General features: G+C 46.1%; 1 protein-coding gene across 3 annotated transcripts in view; it reads right to left on the reverse strand.

Moving 5' to 3' along the window:
- The window catches only part of LOC144805972 (NACHT, LRR and PYD domains-containing protein 12-like), a 443,316-nt gene that overhangs the window by 321,775 nt on the left and 103,524 nt on the right, over positions 1–18,017 (reverse strand). For all 3 annotated transcript variants that reach the window (XM_078672434.1, XM_078672432.1, XM_078672433.1), the window contains exon 2: positions 2,927–3,228. In XM_078672434.1, coding sequence (XP_078528560.1) covers positions 2,927–3,209 — 283 coding nt within the window. In that variant the 5' untranslated portion in view covers positions 3,210–3,228. The remainder of the gene's footprint in view (positions 1–2,926; positions 3,229–18,017) is intronic.

Consider the following 18,017-nt stretch of genomic DNA (forward strand, 5'->3'; position numbering starts at 1 on the left):
TGTTTGGCTGGATACTGGGCTGACTTTCGAGAAACAGACAAGAGTTGTTGCCGCTGCCTGCTTTGGGCTCTTGAGAGGATTGAGGCCCTTGCTTGGCTTTTTTCCTCCCAGAGTGCGCCAAACCATCGTGCAGGCCTCCATTCTCGCTAGTCTCGATTATGGTAATTCCTTATATCTGGGCGCCAACAAAGCCTGTATTAAATGCCTGCAGAGGTTTCAGAACGCGGCTGCACGTATGTTAGTGGCTCTACCAAGATCTCAGTCGGTGGCACATGTGCTTCCCAGGCTACACTGGTTGCCCATTGAAGATCGCATTCAGTTCAAGGTGCTGTGCATCTCATAAAATCTTGATGCATCAAGCACCTACAGGGCTTTCTACGCACTACATGCCCAGGCGTGCTTTGAGATCTGCCAATCGTGGGCTGGTTTGTGTCCCCAGAGTCTGGAGAGCGAGGGACGTTCGTTTGGCCTCTTGGCGACCAAATTGTGGAACTCCCTCCCAGCACACAGTCGTGACATCCCTCAACCCCTGCCATTTCGCAAGTCTGTAAAAACCTGGCTGTTCCTTATTGTCTGAGGTTTAGCCGCTTCTGGGTTTCTCTATCTTTTTCCTTGGGATGCTGGTTGCGCCGGGACGCCTCGTCACTGAGGCAGCCATGAGCATTATACATTTTCTATAACTAAATAAATAAATAAATTCTCCCTAGTGCCAATGTAGAAATTTGCTGCCGAGCACCACGCACACACCTTTCTGCCATAGTGTAAGGGTGTGTGCAGGAGTCTTGCATAGGTTTCGAACTGGAAGGCTCCCCTTCAAGTACAAACTAGAATGACTAGACAAGTTTCAAAACTTTTACTACTAGGTATGTGTGCTGTACAGGGCCACACATATGCAAAGTCAGGAAGAAAGAAAGGAGAAATTAAAAGATTTCTCTTTAAATGCCTGCTTTCCAGCAGCCTTGTTTTTCTGCAAAAACACCCTGTCTTTTAATGGTACTAGATCGGGTTTGCATCTAACAGCATGAGTGAGGTGATTGCCTGGAAATGCCCTTGTATCACCAATGGAACGGCCCCTTGCCTCGAAGTTACACAAAGCAGCTCTCTGCCCTGGTTTGCATTACTTTTCCTTACAAACCAACGCCAATATCAATGTACATAGGTTTGTAAATCCCCAGAAAGTCTGGTTTGCATTGTAAATCTTTGCCTAGATCTTGACATCACCTCCTACGAGTCAAGTCTTTAAAGCTCATCCAAGACACTCCAGAGAGTCAAAAAGACTATTGAGACGAACGTTCCAACTTAGAACTAAGACCCAGAATTTGTCAGTAAGGAGCATCTGCAATGTGATCTCGGATAGTGCGGGGAGGTCGATACCATTTTACGGATGTGCGAAAAGCACAAGGCCTTTTACAGCTCTTCACCTAGGATTGCATGAGGTTGCCCCACTCTTCTCAGGATATTTGATGAAGTGCGATTATGCACCAGCGGATGTAATTATGGGAGGGGCAACTGCATCACAAAAGCACTCAAAAACAACAAAAATCAGGCTCCAAGGAAGACTCCCCGAGATGCTTACTGCTCAAATCAGACCAAATACACTTTCAAGGAGTTCCAATGTGGAATCTTTAAAAATGTTGGGTTAGATAAATCCTTTGTAGTATGCTTAAGGAAGAAAACCCTATCATAATGCTTTAAATTTTGCCATCAAGGGGGGCGGAGCTAGCCGAGACAAGAGATGGACGCGCTGTGAGTGAGCTCCTCGAGGGGCACACAATCCTTCAGACAAATCCTGCATAAAACGAGGCACTTCAGCCTTTTAATGCTAATTGCTGGTCTGCCGTCACCTGTGTGGAGGTCCGTGGTGTAGCGGGAGCCTTGTGGGTGCACCGGAGCGGACTTACAAGCCCGAAGGTCCGAGGGGCCTGCCGACGACTTCCCGGGCCCAAGCCGCGGCCTGTGGTGGTGGGACGGGCCGTGACGCACAGCACGCACGCAGGCTGAGACTCATGGAGCGACCGGCGTAGGACATCGGAAGTGCCGCAGCACCAGCAAAAAGGTACCGATCGGCCGCTGGCCCTGCGGGAACCCGCCGCCCCCTCCCGGTGGTCCCGCAAAAGGGCGAGGGACACTAGAACACCCCTCACCCCAGGTGGAGCTGGAGACGTGGCCTGTAGTGCAAGCACGGGACATTGTGGGACCCGCTCGGCGCCGTGGGGCGCGTACACGGGTGCAGCGGATGAGATTTGGCGGCGACCAAGCTGACTGAGTCCGATCCGTGGGTACCCAGGAGGCTGTAGGACCTTGCTCGGGAGGGCAGAAGCGGGAGTCACGACAGCGCATAGATGTTAATACACCACAGAAGGCTACGAGACCACAAAAAGACGTGTTGCAATAAAATGGGGAAGTAGAAGACCGCCTAGATTTAAAGACTGGATCACAGATATGGTATACTGTAAAGAAACAGTGGGGCTATATGAGGAGGGACTGCCCCAGGCCTCCAGACCAAAAGACTACTGGCAACCGCTGGCTGATTATCTGCTGGCACAACAAGAGAGCGATGGGGAGGGATGGGCGAGAGGGAGCCGTGACAAAACAAGAATCTGAAATTCAATAGCAATGCGTACGCAGATGTTGACGTCTATCCGTGCCCCATCGGGGAGGGAGATAGGTGTCCTAGATATTTGAGGCGAATACAAACATGCCATGTTACTAATATTTTGAGGTGTCACTCCATATGTAGTGCTATCCTATCTGTGATTTGCAAAGTTGTTAACGGAAAAATGTATGTAATGTATTATTGTACAACATGTGATGTCTGTGGTTTGTTCTTTTCATGCTGACACGGTGAAATAAAAACAATATAAAAAAAATGTGGCCATCAAGGTGGTCCTTGGGGTGTGATGCTGACGGATCGTCCCCCTCTTACCTCGCCGTCGCTCCTCTCTGAGTCGGTCTGCCGCCTCCACCAGGCCGATCTCCGTGAATGCTTGGATGGTCACATCAATGGCCGAGTCCGAGCCGTAGAACTGTAGAAGGAGGTCCTTGGTGTCAGTCGTGTCTGCTTTCTCCAGACTTCCTCGTGGGATGTTTCGCTTTCCTTCGAAGTTGATTTCTGATAATTTATTTACAAATCTTTCGGCCTCAGCTACGGTGAGATGCCCCAGGGCGTGGAGCACGACGTCGCCAGATGTGCGCTTTCCGTCCGCCATGGCTCACGGGGGGCTCCGTCTGAAAAACAAAGATGGGTGATAAAGAGGGCTGGCCACAAACTCAAGAGACACGGAAGTGAGACACATTACAACAAACTCCTCACATCTGCACAATGTATTTCAATTAGTGGATGAACTCCGCTTAATATAGCGCTACTGTGAGCCCTGTAAGGCATCTTGGAGCTGTAGTAGTTGCCCTGCTCTTAGATACAATCCTGTGCACTCTAATGTAGAGTGCAATATAGGGCAGGAAGGGCAATGTAACTGCAGAAGGGCTTGATCAGCGCTACATTTTTAGGAAATCCAGATAAGGGAAATAATTATAATTACAAGGAAATTATTTACGTAGTTATTCTAAAAATATGGCTTGATCCTGAGTTGAACACCCCCAGATGCCATTACAGACACTTAAAAACCCTGCAGCAAAACTTTACAAACTTCCATGTAAAGGTTGGTTGGGAGGCATAAAGTGTGACTCTTAACAAGGTGTGTCGAGACCCTGCCTGAAATCAGGCCAGGAGTCTGACACTGCGACAGAAGACAGACATCTATTTGTAGATTAAGGGTGGACTGTTTTCTGTTTGATGAAAGTAGGGAATATTGTTCAAATCTTCAGCAGGGAGGAAGGAGAAAGACCAACAGACCCTTCCCTGAGACGTCTCAATGACAAATAAAAAGGCATTTGAACCTGGCTTTAACAAATCAGGAGCCAGCGTATGTGGCATGTGCTGAAACAAGAGTTAATCTTTGTGATCTTGAATGAACCACGGTGAATGTAGGCGACACAGTTCAATATTTGGTTATTGACTCCTGGCATAGGGTAATCGAGGCCTCTAGAGCTTTGCACTTCGCATCTAGCTTGTATGCAAAAGGACTTTAAAGGCAGTCTTCCCGTTCTAAAGCAATCAGAGTACTAGGTGTTTCAGTTGTAGAGCTCACTTGATAGAAGAACGATCATCATATTTTACCCTCAGGTGATTCGATCTCTTGATCCACAGGTCGAAAACAAATGTCGGAGTTTTGTTAAATTACACAGCTCTTTTTGCGACACCTAAATTAATATGCACTGTTGTGCATGTTTCCTTCCGTATTTAGAGTGTCTAGGTCTCGGTTCCCAGCCTACTGTGCTTGTCAACCCCCTGATGCTAAATTTACACCAGGTATAGATTATGGCATACATGGAGATTGCTACTGCCGGCATCATCACGTTCGTGCAGGTATAGATTATGGCATACGTGGACATTGCTACTGCCGGCATCATCGCGGTCGTGCAGGTATAGATTATGGCATACGTTGACATTGCTACTGCCGGCATCATCACGTTCGTGCAGGTATAGATTATGGCATACGTTGACATTGCTACTGCCGGCATCATCATGGTCGTGCAGGTATAGATTATGGCATACGTGGACATTGCTACTGCCGGCATCATCGTGGTCGTGCAGGTATAGATTATGGCATACGTGGACATTGCTACTGCTGGCATCATCGCGGTCGTGCAGGTATAGATTATGGCATACGTTGACATTGCTACTGCCGGCATCATCGTGGTCGTGCAGGTATAGATTATGGCATACGTGGACATTGCTACTGCTGGCATCATCGCGGTCGTGCAGGTATAGATTATGGCATACGTGGACATTGCTACTGCCGGCATCATCGTGGTCGTGCAGGTATAGATTATGGCATACGTTGACATTGCTACTGCCGGCATCATCGCGGTCGTGCAGGTATAGATTATGATATACATTGAAGTTATATTTATGAGCATTTACATTGTCATATGGGCACAGGTTATGGCATACCCTGGTATGTGTTTAACGGTTGCCTCATTGTTGGGCCTGCACACATCATGGAACTCACTGACATTTTACTTACCTAATCCAACAGAATGCATGTAGTCCAGTAAGGGGGGGCCGTGGCTAACCGCCAAGCATCATGGCTGTTTCTTAGCCGAGCTCCAGAGAGGATCCATATTCCCGATCATAACTGAGCCATTGCCGGGCCAGCCGACCCGCTGGTAGGCTTGATGGACCCCAGTTAACTCCTGTGCGACTCTGCGTGGACGAGATAGGGGTGCAACATACACATATTCCAGACTCGGCTGTGAAGCTCAGATGCTGAGGCCCGGTCTGGGAGGACGGCCACAGCAGCAATACGCAGCTCTATTGTACAGCGGAGTGGAGGCGGGTGCGCCAAGGTGCAGCAAACAATCGAGGGGGGGCCCCCCCAGAACCACTGTGGACACCACTTAAGAAAATAAAGGTGTTTTCTGTGGGCGGAGATAGACACTGTCGGGAGAGCCCTGCCGGAGACTACCTTCAGGGAAGAAGTGCGGACTCCATCTGGCTGAGCCACCCTACTGGAACGAAGGTACAATACAGGCAGGAGCGGCGGCCTGACCTGGAGAGACCAACAGCCGCCAATGCGCAAAAACTCTTTGGCAGCGGTGTGAGCCACTCTGAGCTGGTCCTGCCCTGGATTGCAGTGGAGACGGGAAAAGGCCCTGACTTCACTGATAAGACGAGAGGAGCAACAAGGGGAAAATAAGCAGGATTGGAGCAGCTATGGCCCCGTGACAACTACAATGGGCTGATACAGAATGAACAAAGGCTGGCACAGGGCCCCCGCCAGGGTAGGCTATTACAGGCTATTTACCTCTCGGAGCACACCGAACTGTGAGTACTGTGCCCGCCGGGCCTCACAAGACCTCCACCATGTATTGCATGAATGAAAGGCTGGTTGGCGGCCAACCGGCCCTGGCTCCCACGGCCTTCTGAGTACACATTATCCCTAGACACCAAGGCTGAATACGGGGGACAAAAAAGCGGCAGGGATTCTTCTTACTGGCGAAATCCTGTTTGGATATTTAAATGAGCCGAGAACAGGGGCGAGAGGTTTGAGGGTGCTTCTCATGGAAGGAGCGGCGTGGCCTGAGAGGGGTCTATAAAATACTTTAATCTACACACTGCGCACTAATTACTGTGGAATATGGGGTGCACCAGGGGGAAGGAAACAAAGCCCCAGGCCTCAGGAGGGCCGAACCATATGGATCATGATGGTACAGGCAGCACCTCTGACTCAGATTATATACCACTGACAGCAATGGAGGGGCAAGTTGATAAGCTGGACTTGATATTGCAATGGGTGCGTGACTCCAGGAAAGCAATTGAGCAGCAAGTGAGTGCTCTCACCACGGGTTTCACGCTTTTATAGGCCGACCATAACACGCGGCCAGACACAGCCTGCACCAATAAAATGCAAATTGCAGAGATAATGCCGCAACACAAAGCTCACTCAGAACAACTTGGTCAATTGCGGCGACAGCTCTCGAGTCTTCAGGACAGAGTGAATGATGCTGAGGGGATGGCTCGTTGCAATAACGTGCCGATAGCGGGACTACCAGAACGGTGTGAGGGGCTGAATCCCACTCAATATATAGGGCAATGGTTACGGAACAAGATTGCACCGGAAGGCTTCACTGAAGGTTTTTAGTGAGGGGAGAGCCCACAGAATACTGACACAATCCCCTCCACCTTGTGCCCGCCCAGGCCAATAATAGCACATATCCCAAATTTTAAAGACCGGGATACCCTACTCCATGCAGCCCTTGAAAAGGCCCGATCCAATTTGAGAAGAAACAAATCTCTCTGTACCCCGACTTTACATTAATGGTTCAAAGAATAAGAGCATCGCTCCTGGAAGTTCAAAAGCAACTAAGAGGCCATAACTTGAAATATGCTCTCCTCTTCCCAACCAGCTTAAAAGTAATACATGAGCAGAAAGCCCACTTCTTTGAAAGCACAGAGGAAGCAGAGGAATGGATAGAGGTTACGTTGACACCATGCCCATCGAAAAATGTATCTCAATTTGTGAAGTCATAACCACACAAATCTCTAAAGACTGGCTAAAGCAAGAGAGGTCGCAAAAAAAAAAATCGCAGTGTCCAGATTCTACAACAAGCCGGTGCCGAGAGCAAATAATAGAAAGCCAGAAGTCATCGAGTCTAGTGGCTGCAGCACTGGATGACCATGACGTACACTCGACGGGGGTATCGCATGTTTCTTCAGAGGACACTACAGTATACTTGGACTCTGAAAACAGTCTAATCTTCTTCCCTTCTATCATCCCTCAGACAGTGAAAGACTACTTCGGCTGATGTCACTTAGTTTGTATGCACAGGAACTGGGGACCCGTGAGTAGGTAGTCAAAATGTTGTACATTACATATGTTGACCTGGAGATGTTTGCATTTGCGTTCGGATCAGACCCGAGCTGGGCCGGCTGCGGTACCCATTCAGTGTGTTACACTCCTCTTTGTACTGCTGATTATGGTTTCCACCACCTCCACTATTGCAACTGCACCAATGTCTCAACTTTAAGATGTTACAATTGTTAATTATTATCATAGTTTGGTCCTCTGCTGTTCGGTGGGGAAACCTAGTATTGGGGATGGTTATTGTTTTGGGCAGACTCACTTGTTGTGGGAATAATATCAGACACCAAAGGCCTGGTGGGGGTACGTATGACACAGCAATACAAGTTACTACATGGCGACAACCTGGAACTACAATATTTTTACCTTGAATGTTAGGGGGATGGGGTCTGTCCATAAGAAAAAAGAAAAAGAAAAAAAAAAGCACAATTAGAAAAAGGGGGTCTAGGGGATAATATTTAATGACCCTGTAATCTCCACACCCCTAATCAGATACACAAAATACAGAAAAAGAGATTATAGGTCAATTCACCAGATCCATTATATGAGCTCAAGAGGATGAGAACATCAGACACGAATGATTTGAGTGGCACCGGGCTCTGAAATAAATCCCATCAGCCAACCCCTCTGGCGGAGCATCGTCATCTGGGAGTTTATGGAATGAAATCTGTGTGCCCAGACCAGCAATGAACTGGCTATACAACATTAGACTTCTATCCAATAGTTGGTTTAGCCAAGGTGCTCTCAAACCGATGGTACTGATAGTGTGCAGTGCAAAGTGAGTGTAATAACTAAAAATGACTATAAGGACAAAAAATATGTTTATTGGGAATTGTCCAAATGTCAAGATTAAAAACAACCAGACAGTGTGATAACATCACTATCTTAAGGCAATAGGTGGAAGGTCAACATGTTTCAGCCGTAAAGGTAGCAATGACCGGCTTTCGTCAGGACCTACAAAGGATGGAAAAGCTACAGCAATAATATATACATCGTTTAACACAATTGTCAACAAAATGTAATCCTAAGAAAAACTATATATCAGTGGTTATTAACCACCCTACCAGAACCTGGTATGTGCCGCGGTATCCGGTAGGTATGTAATCTTTCCTAAGATGGTGTATAACAGTGAATTTGTGATATTAGTAGATGAACACACATCCTGCTGAGCAAAATACACAGCTTAATTAGTGTCTCAAGGTTTCAAAATATGCCCAAAAAGTAGCCAATTAGACCAGGTACTGCATGTCCTGATTATATTTGAAAAAATCATTTTGATACTCACCCAGCCTTTTGTGGGAGTAAGCCTCACCTCTCCTGGCAACTGCTCGGTGAAAGAGGCCCGCTCTGTTTGTGAGTAAAGCAAAGGAACACAGAACAAGAGCTCAGAAGTGTTCCTTATTATACAGCACAAAAATATTTAATTGGTGTCAACCACTTTGGAATACTACCCCCCCCTACCCCCACCCCAACCAATTCTGGCGGCGGGGGTAGCATTCCACCCTTCTAGAGGGAGAAGACATGTACACACTGGTAAACTCGGTAGAAGTTAAACAGAGCCCCAGCATCGCAAAATGGATGCTGCTGCCACAGACACTAGTCTGACCTCCTGCTGCTGGACTCAACTCCGGCAGGGGGGGCTGGAAAATAGGTTTCCTGTCCAGGGAGGTGCTGGCACCTCCCCAGTGTATTGGGGCAAGGTTGGTTGCATTCAGTGAATGCTTTTAAGACACTGCCTGGGGCACACAAGGTGCTCCATGCATTTCCCAGTTCAAACTGGTTGCCGTGGCACTCAGCCCCACCTCTGGCGCAAAACTGGATAAAGGGGAAGGGGTGTAATCACTCCCTCCCCAGGTCCTCCCATAGGTGGGACCTTAGAGTTAGCCCAACCCCTAAACTTAGTACAAGTATAGGAACCCAGTCCCTAGGACTTTAGATTACCCTTGACAAAACTCTGAAGAAGAAATCTTGGACCTTCGACATTTCATTTCGACTGAAAGACTGAAGAATCTCTCTTGGGGTCAAGGAGTGACCCCCTCTGTTCAAACAGGCACCAAAGAACCATCTTGCCAGACTGCATTTTCGAGGCTCCCGCCGGATCCCAAAGAATCTGCAACACAGGACATGGACTTTCAGACATCTTTGAGGCTGACACGAGTCCCCAGCAGAGCGGAGACCTGTAGCTATTACAAGAGACGTGGGACTGGAACTCCTGGACATCCTGCAAATTTGCAACTGCACCTACTTCCCAAAGTTTCCTGAAGTTGTGCATTAGGGCATTTGAAGCATCTGCCCTGAGCACCTTTTGCACTGAAGCTCAGAGGCATACACTCCATCAATGTCCCATGAGCCTGTTCGTTGCATTTCTTTTCGAGGCTCCTTCAAGATATCTAGTCTGTTGGCTAGCGGCTCCCCATGAAGGACAACCTTTTGTTATTTGGGTTTTCCTGGTTGTTCCAGATGTACCCCGACTCCCCTCCAAAGGGTAAGTCCCTCAGACCTTGCTGGTCTGCACCAAAGCTAATTTTATTATCTTGTGTGGGTTGCTGTTGCCAAGTCTTGTTGGCTCCAATCTGGATCTCGACACTGCAGCACTCAACATCCTTTATGGGACAGCTTGTATCCAGCTCCTGGTCCTCGCGGCTGAAGAGTCAAGCTTCACCTACTAAAATTTGAAAGCACCCGATATCGGCTGGCATCTTCCTGTCGCCATCCTGGTCAATGGCAAGTAACCCAGACTCTGTCCCCTCATCTTTCAGGTTCTTCACATCTCCAATCCACCCTTGGATCTACCCGGACACTTTTCCTCTGGTCGCCTGCAGCATTTCTTCGCAGCTCTCCATTGGAATCGACGACTAAACCAGACACGAAAAGACACCTATGCACCCAGCTTCCCTGGGTGAGGTAACATGAGTACTCCGGTGCTCCCGTGGGTCTGACTCTCGAAGTGTCAAAGTCTAAAAGGGTTGCATCGTAGTTCACCCCTAAGTTTCCTTAACCTTTAAAAATTGTAACTTGCTTATTCGCCATAGAAAATCAACTGTGATTCGCGTCTGTGTTTAGACATTGCACGCGTCCCCCATGGGTCTCCTGCATCCCTACCTTGGGCGGTTCCTGGTTGCCCCGGCATTTCTACAGGCCCTAGGCCTTTCTTGTATCTCTCACATGGTTCTTATACCACTTTCGTAGTATATGGTTTGTGAGGCCCCTAGGGCAAAACATATTCTGTGCTAATTTACTGTGTGCTAATTAAGTTCTTGTATTGTACTTTGGCCTCTAGCCTTATAAAGAGACTAGAGGGGTCGTGTTTAGAATAAATACATGTGTATATATATATATATATATATATATATATATATATATATATATATATATATATATATATATATATATATATTCACTGAAAAACCCATAGGTTATAGACCATATATAGTTAGGAATTAGCATTTACAAAACCTTGAAAATTTACTGAAAAAACCATAGGTTATAGACCATATATAGTTAGGAATTAGCATTTACAAAACCAGGGCTCGACAAATCCACTCGCCCGCTCGCATTTGCGAGTGAGAATGGAGGACGAGCTATTTTTAGGTCCTACTCGTCCTTTCTGGCGAGTAGGAAATCAAACTAACTTTTGTCCTCTGTCTTTAAAAACAGAGCAAAAGTGACAAGATAACACGATTTAAAGGCATTTTTATTGCTCACAAAGGAAATGAGCAATAAACATGCCTTTAAATCTTGTTATCTTGTCACTTTTGCTCCGTTTTCAGAGACGGAGGTCAAGTGGGTTGGAGTCAGGTCGAGGGGATTTTCCATGGTACTAGACCTGCAGGACTAGTACCATTTTTCGGATTTGTCGAGCCCTGAAAACCTTATTTTACTCGCACAAAACCATTGAAATTCGCATATATAGTTAGTTGCACTAACTATATATCGCGCACCCGCAATCCACTGCTGATCATGTCACATATTACATCATTCATGACATGGTCAGTGACATCACTGATGACATCCCAAATGACATCACTGATGACATCACTGATGACATCACTGACGACATCACTGACGACATCATTCATGTGATAATACAATGAACCTCTTCCGACTCTAATATAACCTTAGATACACTCAGTGTAAACAGACTCACAGACTGTCACTCATCCATGGAGTTACTCACACACCTAGTCAGTCATGCAAACAATCAATCACACCTCCATTTCCTCAACTATTCAGTTATACACACCTTACTTATTCAAACATATACTAACACATATTTACTCTCTTATACAATCCCTGATACAAGTTCACAATGATCCATACAGCCACTCACACATTCACTGGCTCTTATGCACAGTTATTTATATATGTCAACTCTCACATGTACTGTGTTTTACATATGTACTTACCTAGCCCATACAGCTGTTTCCACATGCACTTTTGAACCCATACATCTAGTGAATCAACTGCTCACACATCTATGCACAGAGTCATACACCTCCCAGCCACCCACACACACACTCAGTCTCCCATACAAATACTTGGGCAACCAATCAATAACCCATAGTTACTCATATAGCTACTGATCAACACATGCAGCAGTTTACAGAACAGACATAATGATGCACAAATTAAGACAGTTTAGTCACTAACCCATGCACTCAGTGAGACACATTTAAGCACTCACTCATACAGTCAGTCATGCACCTACTAAATCCTTCATCCAGACACTTATACATCCACTCATTCTTCAATATGTAAGACATATTTTAACTTTACAGAAACATACAGTCACTGGATGTTGTCATCAGTGATGTCAGTGATGTCATTTGAGATGTCACTGACCATGTCATGAATGATGTAATATGTGACATGATCAGCAGTGGATTGCGGGTGCGCGATATATAGTTAGTGCAACCAACTATATATGCGAATTTCAATGGTTTTGTGTGAGTAAAATAAGGTTTGTAAATGCTAATTCCTAACTATATATGGTCTATAACCTATGGTTTTTTCAGTGAATTTTCAAGGTTTTGTAAATGCTAATTCCTAACTATATATGGTCTATAACCTATGGTTTTTTCAGTGAATTTCAATGGTTTTTTAATAGCAAATATCAAAAGCTGTAAAATGTATTCTTCTTTTAAAGGAAAAATATATTTTATATGTATTTAATATAATTTTTTTATGTATATAAATTTTTTGAGGGAACGAATTTATCAACTATCATGCTGAAGAAGAGTGTGGGGAAAAAAAACAAAGAGGAGGACTAAGAGGAAAGAACAATCAGTTCAAAAATAGAATTGCTTTAAAGCATGAAGTGCTTTTCCACACATTTACATTTAAATAACCCATATTAGAACATACAAAATATCTACAGAGGAGACTGTGTACATTGAATTTTAGACTCTTCATTGGTACCTACATGTTGGTACTTACATCACCCACACAACACAACAGCTCTATTCAGAGCTACCCTACCTCAAAGCACTCTAAAATATTATTTTACTATTTCCCTTGGTTTTCCCCTTGTTACGCTTTCCGGAACGCTACCCGGTGCGCGGGTCCGGGCGCTAACCGTGCGAAAATTTGAAAAAAAAAGGTGTTTTTTTTTTAGATATATGGGCCTCCTCAGCCACCCTCAGAAAACCTAGGGGGTCAGGATATGTCTCCAGTGCCCCCTTATAACCATTCCCAAACATTGTTTATCCTCCATCTTGACTAAATTCATCCGAAACACAAGATGGCGGACTCCCGTTACGCTACCGGTGAGCTACCCGGTTCGCGTACTGAGTAGCGCTTCCACCGCGAAAAATCGAAAAAAAAATGTATTTTATTCTTTTGCCCCGCGGGGCCCTTTAATAGCCCCCACATCAATCCTAGGGGGTCAGGAGGGGTCTACCTTGCCCCTTTCATTCATTTCCCCCTTCGTTTATTTCCACCTCTTGTCTCTCGATCCTACCGAGAGACAAGATGGCGGCCGCTCTGGACTGTTTAGAATATTGAGTCACCGGAGAGCCAATCCGCTTCTCCTCGCGAAGTTCCGTTACGCGTCTGGTACGCGAACCGGGGCACAAACCGGGACGCTGTCACAGATATATATATTTTTTTGAACGTTAATTTCTCAAAATCCACTGGAGCACATATCTTGAGACCTAGCAAAGGCACATCGGGCAAACAGTCTCTACAATTTTGCCAAGTTTCATAGAAATCCATTCAGCCGTTTGAGCTAAACGTGGGTCCAACCGCCCTATGGAAAACTCAATGTTAAAAACACGTTTTGGGACCCCCTTTTTTCTCGGCCCCCGCTTGACGAAACCCCCCCAAACTTTCAGGGGACGCTCAGAAACAAAATGTGCCATTTTCCTGAAAATTTCAGCCAATTCCGTCCATCAACGCCAAAGTTATTCAACATAGAATTTTCAGAAATCCCTATTCAAAAAAATCCTAAGTATTTATACCTACTGGCGACTGCCAGTAGGTATGTATGTATATATATATATATATATATGTATATATATATATATATATATATATATATATATAAAAATAACTAACATTTCTATGGCAAAATGAAACCCCTCATTTTGTTCCTTCGCAAATTAAATGTTTTAAGTGTTAACACTTTATTCCAATCAAGTTGACTTCAGGTGTGCCATACTTTTGTCATAAGTAAGACTGTTAGTGCTCTAGTTGTTCTTTAGAACACTCTGGGACATTCTGTCACTGGGCTATAGTTGGGCTACATCTGGCTGATATTTGGGCTACATTTGGGCTCTTTTGTCTCTGGTGGCCATCTTTAGGCTACATTTGGGCTCCAACATATATATATAGCCCAATGTAGCCCAATATATATTTTTCAAAGTTAATTTTCGTAAAAACCACTGGAGCATATATCTTGAGACATAGCAAAGGCACATCGGGCTACCAGTCCCTACAATTTTGGCAAGTTTTGTGGAAATCCATTCAGCCGTTCGAGCTAAAAGTGAGTCCAACCGCCCTATGGAAAACGCCATGTTAAAAACACGTTTTGGGACCCCCCTTTTCTCTGGGCCCCCCCTTGATGAAACCCCCCCAAATTTTCAGGGGCTGCTCAGAAACAAAATGTGCCATTTTCCTGCAAATTTCAGACAATTCCGTCCACAAACGCCAAAGTTATTAGACATAGAATTTTCAGAAATCCCATAGTCACACACAGTCACACACAGTCACACACAGTCACACACAGTCACACACAGTCACACACAGTCACACACAGTCACAGTCACACACAGTCACACACACACACACACACCTTGTGTGGTGCACTTTCATTTGATCATTCAAGAGATTATAGACTGGTAAAACAGGCTGCTTTACATTCCTTCAAGACTTAGCCTGAAGGCTGCTCTCCACAGCTACCACTAGGATAGCTTTCTATAAAGGTTGTCTAAACCCACCATCAATAAGGGTCGTTTGGACTGGTTCAAGGCGCCCACTAGAATAGTGAACATCATATGCCAGGCCAACTTCTCAAATTGGTGTGCAGCGTGTGGGATTCCAGCTTGCATTGTTTTACCAGATAATCTTGAGAATATCATTTGAAAAATCACTAACGGTACCATAGGTACATATAATCCAAGCTTATAATACAGTAAATTCTACTGAACTCAGAAGCTGTAGGTGGTAAGGGCCTAACACACCCTGACTACAACTACTAGGGAAGTTTAGTAGGAAACCAAATAGTGTAGGTAGGCGCACACACCACACCTCACTAGTCATGGCTTTAAAGGCTGGACCTAGTGGGTCTCTGCCAGATGTCAGCCAAGTACAGACATCTAAGTATGACACACTCTCCTTCCAAGAGTTAAGGGGTCTGTGTGCCATACGAAAACTGAAGCCAGGACAGAATCCCAATACCCAACGCCTGATAGACATATTACTGTTGGATGACTTTAAGAAAGCATCAGATCCTGACAAGGTAGGCAATGGGAATGGGGTGGATGCATCAGAGGAAGAGAACACTGGAGTTACCTCACCAGGACTCTGACACTGATGGAGACCAGGAGTTAGATAACGAACTAGTCCTGGAGAACCCAGCTCTGCCTGGAGAGGAGGAAGGCCAAAGAGGCCCAATTCCTGTCCCCCCCAAGTAGAATTGGTAGTGTGCCCAGAAGGAACAGATCACCTTCAGTGGAATCTAACCATTCTGGAACATCTCTAGGGTCTTCTGCCTCTGCTCATAGGAGGAGTACCTCACTTGAGAAGAGGGAGCACAGGATGAAAGAAGCCCAGCTGAGAATAAGGAGACAAGAAGTAGCCTTAGAAAAGGAGACCCTAGCTCTTGAGAGAGAGAGAAAAAAGATGGGGCTAGTGCCCCATGGTGGCAGCAATATCCCTAGTGGTAGGGATAGGTCTTATGACCATAGAAACCTAAACAAGATTGTCCCTCACCATCAGAATGGGGATGACATCCACAAGTGGATAACTGCTTTGGAGAGGGCCTGCAAAGTACAGAAGGTACCCCAGGAGCAGTGGGCAGCAATCCTGTGGCGCTCCTTTGCAGACAAAAGGTAGAGACAAGTTCGTCACTGTAAGAGAAGAGGATGCTGATGATTACAAGGTCCTGAAGAGTGATCTGATGGATGGGTTTGGCTTAACCACTGAGCAGTATAGGTTGCAGTTCAGAGACACCCAGAAGACAGACTCCGGACTGGGTTGACTTTCTAGATTGTGCTTCTAAGGCTCCGGAGGGCTGGCTGCTGGGCAGTAAAGTGTGTGACTATACAGGATTGTATAATCTGATCATGGGAGAACAAATTCTTAACTGTCAGAACCAGCTGTTGCATCAGCACCTGGTGGACTCTGATCTGGCCTCTCCCCAAGAATTGGGAAAGAAGGCAGACAAATGGGTCAGAACCAGGGTGAAGCAGAAGGTACAGAACCAAGGTGGTGACCAAAAGAAGCAAGATCAAAAGGGTGGGGCGAAAGGTAAAGACCAGAAGTCTTCATAGGGTCCCCAAAAAGCTTCTAATGGTGGGGGTCCCCAATTCAAAAAGAAAGGCGGCCCAATGAAACCATGGTGCAAGATTTGTAAAAATAATAGTCACTGGACTAGTGATTTCACCAAAAAGGAGACAGCTCCAGCCACCATTTCCCCTAAGGCAACCTTTCCCCCTAGTTCAGCTACAAGTGGTGGTTCTCAGCAAAAGGGTTAACCGTGGGATCTGAGGTGGGCTCTGGCCTAGTCAGAGTCCAACTCAAGCTGTTTTGATCTGTGATGGAGGCATGGATAGGACCTCCACTGGGAGTCCCAGTAACCTGGGCAAGTAAAGATTGGGGACACGGGGGTAAGTGTCACAATGGTGGCACCAGGCTTTGTGGACCCTGGACAAGTCATACTTGGTGAGACTTACCATGTGATCAATGCTAGCAACGTCAGTACCACCCATAGTGTGGCAGTTGTTAAGGAGGGAGGGGTAACTGGCCTTAAGAAGGTTGTGATCAGTGCAGACCTCCCTGTTTAATGCTTGCTTGGCAATGACCTAGAGACTTCAGCCTGGTCCGAAATGGAGTTTAGGACCCATGCAGAAATGCTAGGAATCTCAGCACATGTCCTGTCCTTGCAACGACTAGGTCACAGGTCAAAAAGTCTAACACTGGACAGGCACTGGATTCTGGAATAATGGACCAGTTGCCTACCAAGAAAAGGAGCAGTAGGGTTAAGGCTGTGCTTTCCCCCCTGACCCAGAGTGAGGATCAGCCTTCTGATGAAGCGGATTGTGAGCCTGAAGAAGGAACTGTCCCAGAGGAGATTGAGCCTGATCAGGTTGAGTTCTTAGGGACAGGGGGCCTTTCCAGGGCAGATCTGAGTCAGGCGCAGTTGAGCTGCCCTTCTTTTGAACCCCTCAGACAGCAAGCTGCTGCTGAGGCTGCTGGGAATGCTAGTGGCACCCATCAAGTTTACTGGGATGATGGACGCCTGTATTCAGAGAGTAGAGACCCCAAGCCTGGTGCTTCCAGGAGGTTGGTCATACCTTTGGCATTCAGGAGCTTCCTATTGACACTAGCCCATATTCCCTTAGCAGGACACCTAGGCCAGAACAAGACTTGGGACAGAATTGTCCAGCACTTTCACTGGCCCCTCATGTCTGAAGACACAAAGGAGTTTTATCGATCCTGTGTAACCTGCCAAGCCAGTGGTAAAGCAGGTGGCACTACAAAGGGCCCCCTTATACCTCTACCTGTGGTGGGGGTTCCCTTTGAAAGAGTGGGATTTGATATTTTTGGACCAATGGATCCTCAGACCGCATCTGGGCACAGGTTTATCCTGGTGGTAGTGAATCATGCCACCAGGTACCCAGAAGCTATTCCCCTGAGGACCACTACAGCACCGGTTGTGGCAAGAGCCCCCCTGGGAGATTTCTCAAGAGTGGGTTTTCCGAAGGTAGTATCAGACAGAGATGCAAACTTTATGTCTAGCTACTTAACTGCAATGTGGAAGGAGTGTGGAGTGAACTACAAGTTCACCACACCCTATAATCCACAGTGCAATGGTCTAGTTGAAAGATTTAACAAGACCTTAAAGGGTATGATTAAGGGTCTCCCAGAAAAGCT

Source organism: Lissotriton helveticus (genome assembly GCF_964261635.1).
Source record: "Lissotriton helveticus chromosome 1_1 unlocalized genomic scaffold, aLisHel1.1 SUPER_1_unloc_37, whole genome shotgun sequence".
Lineage (NCBI taxonomy): Eukaryota > Metazoa > Chordata > Amphibia > Caudata > Salamandridae > Lissotriton > Lissotriton helveticus.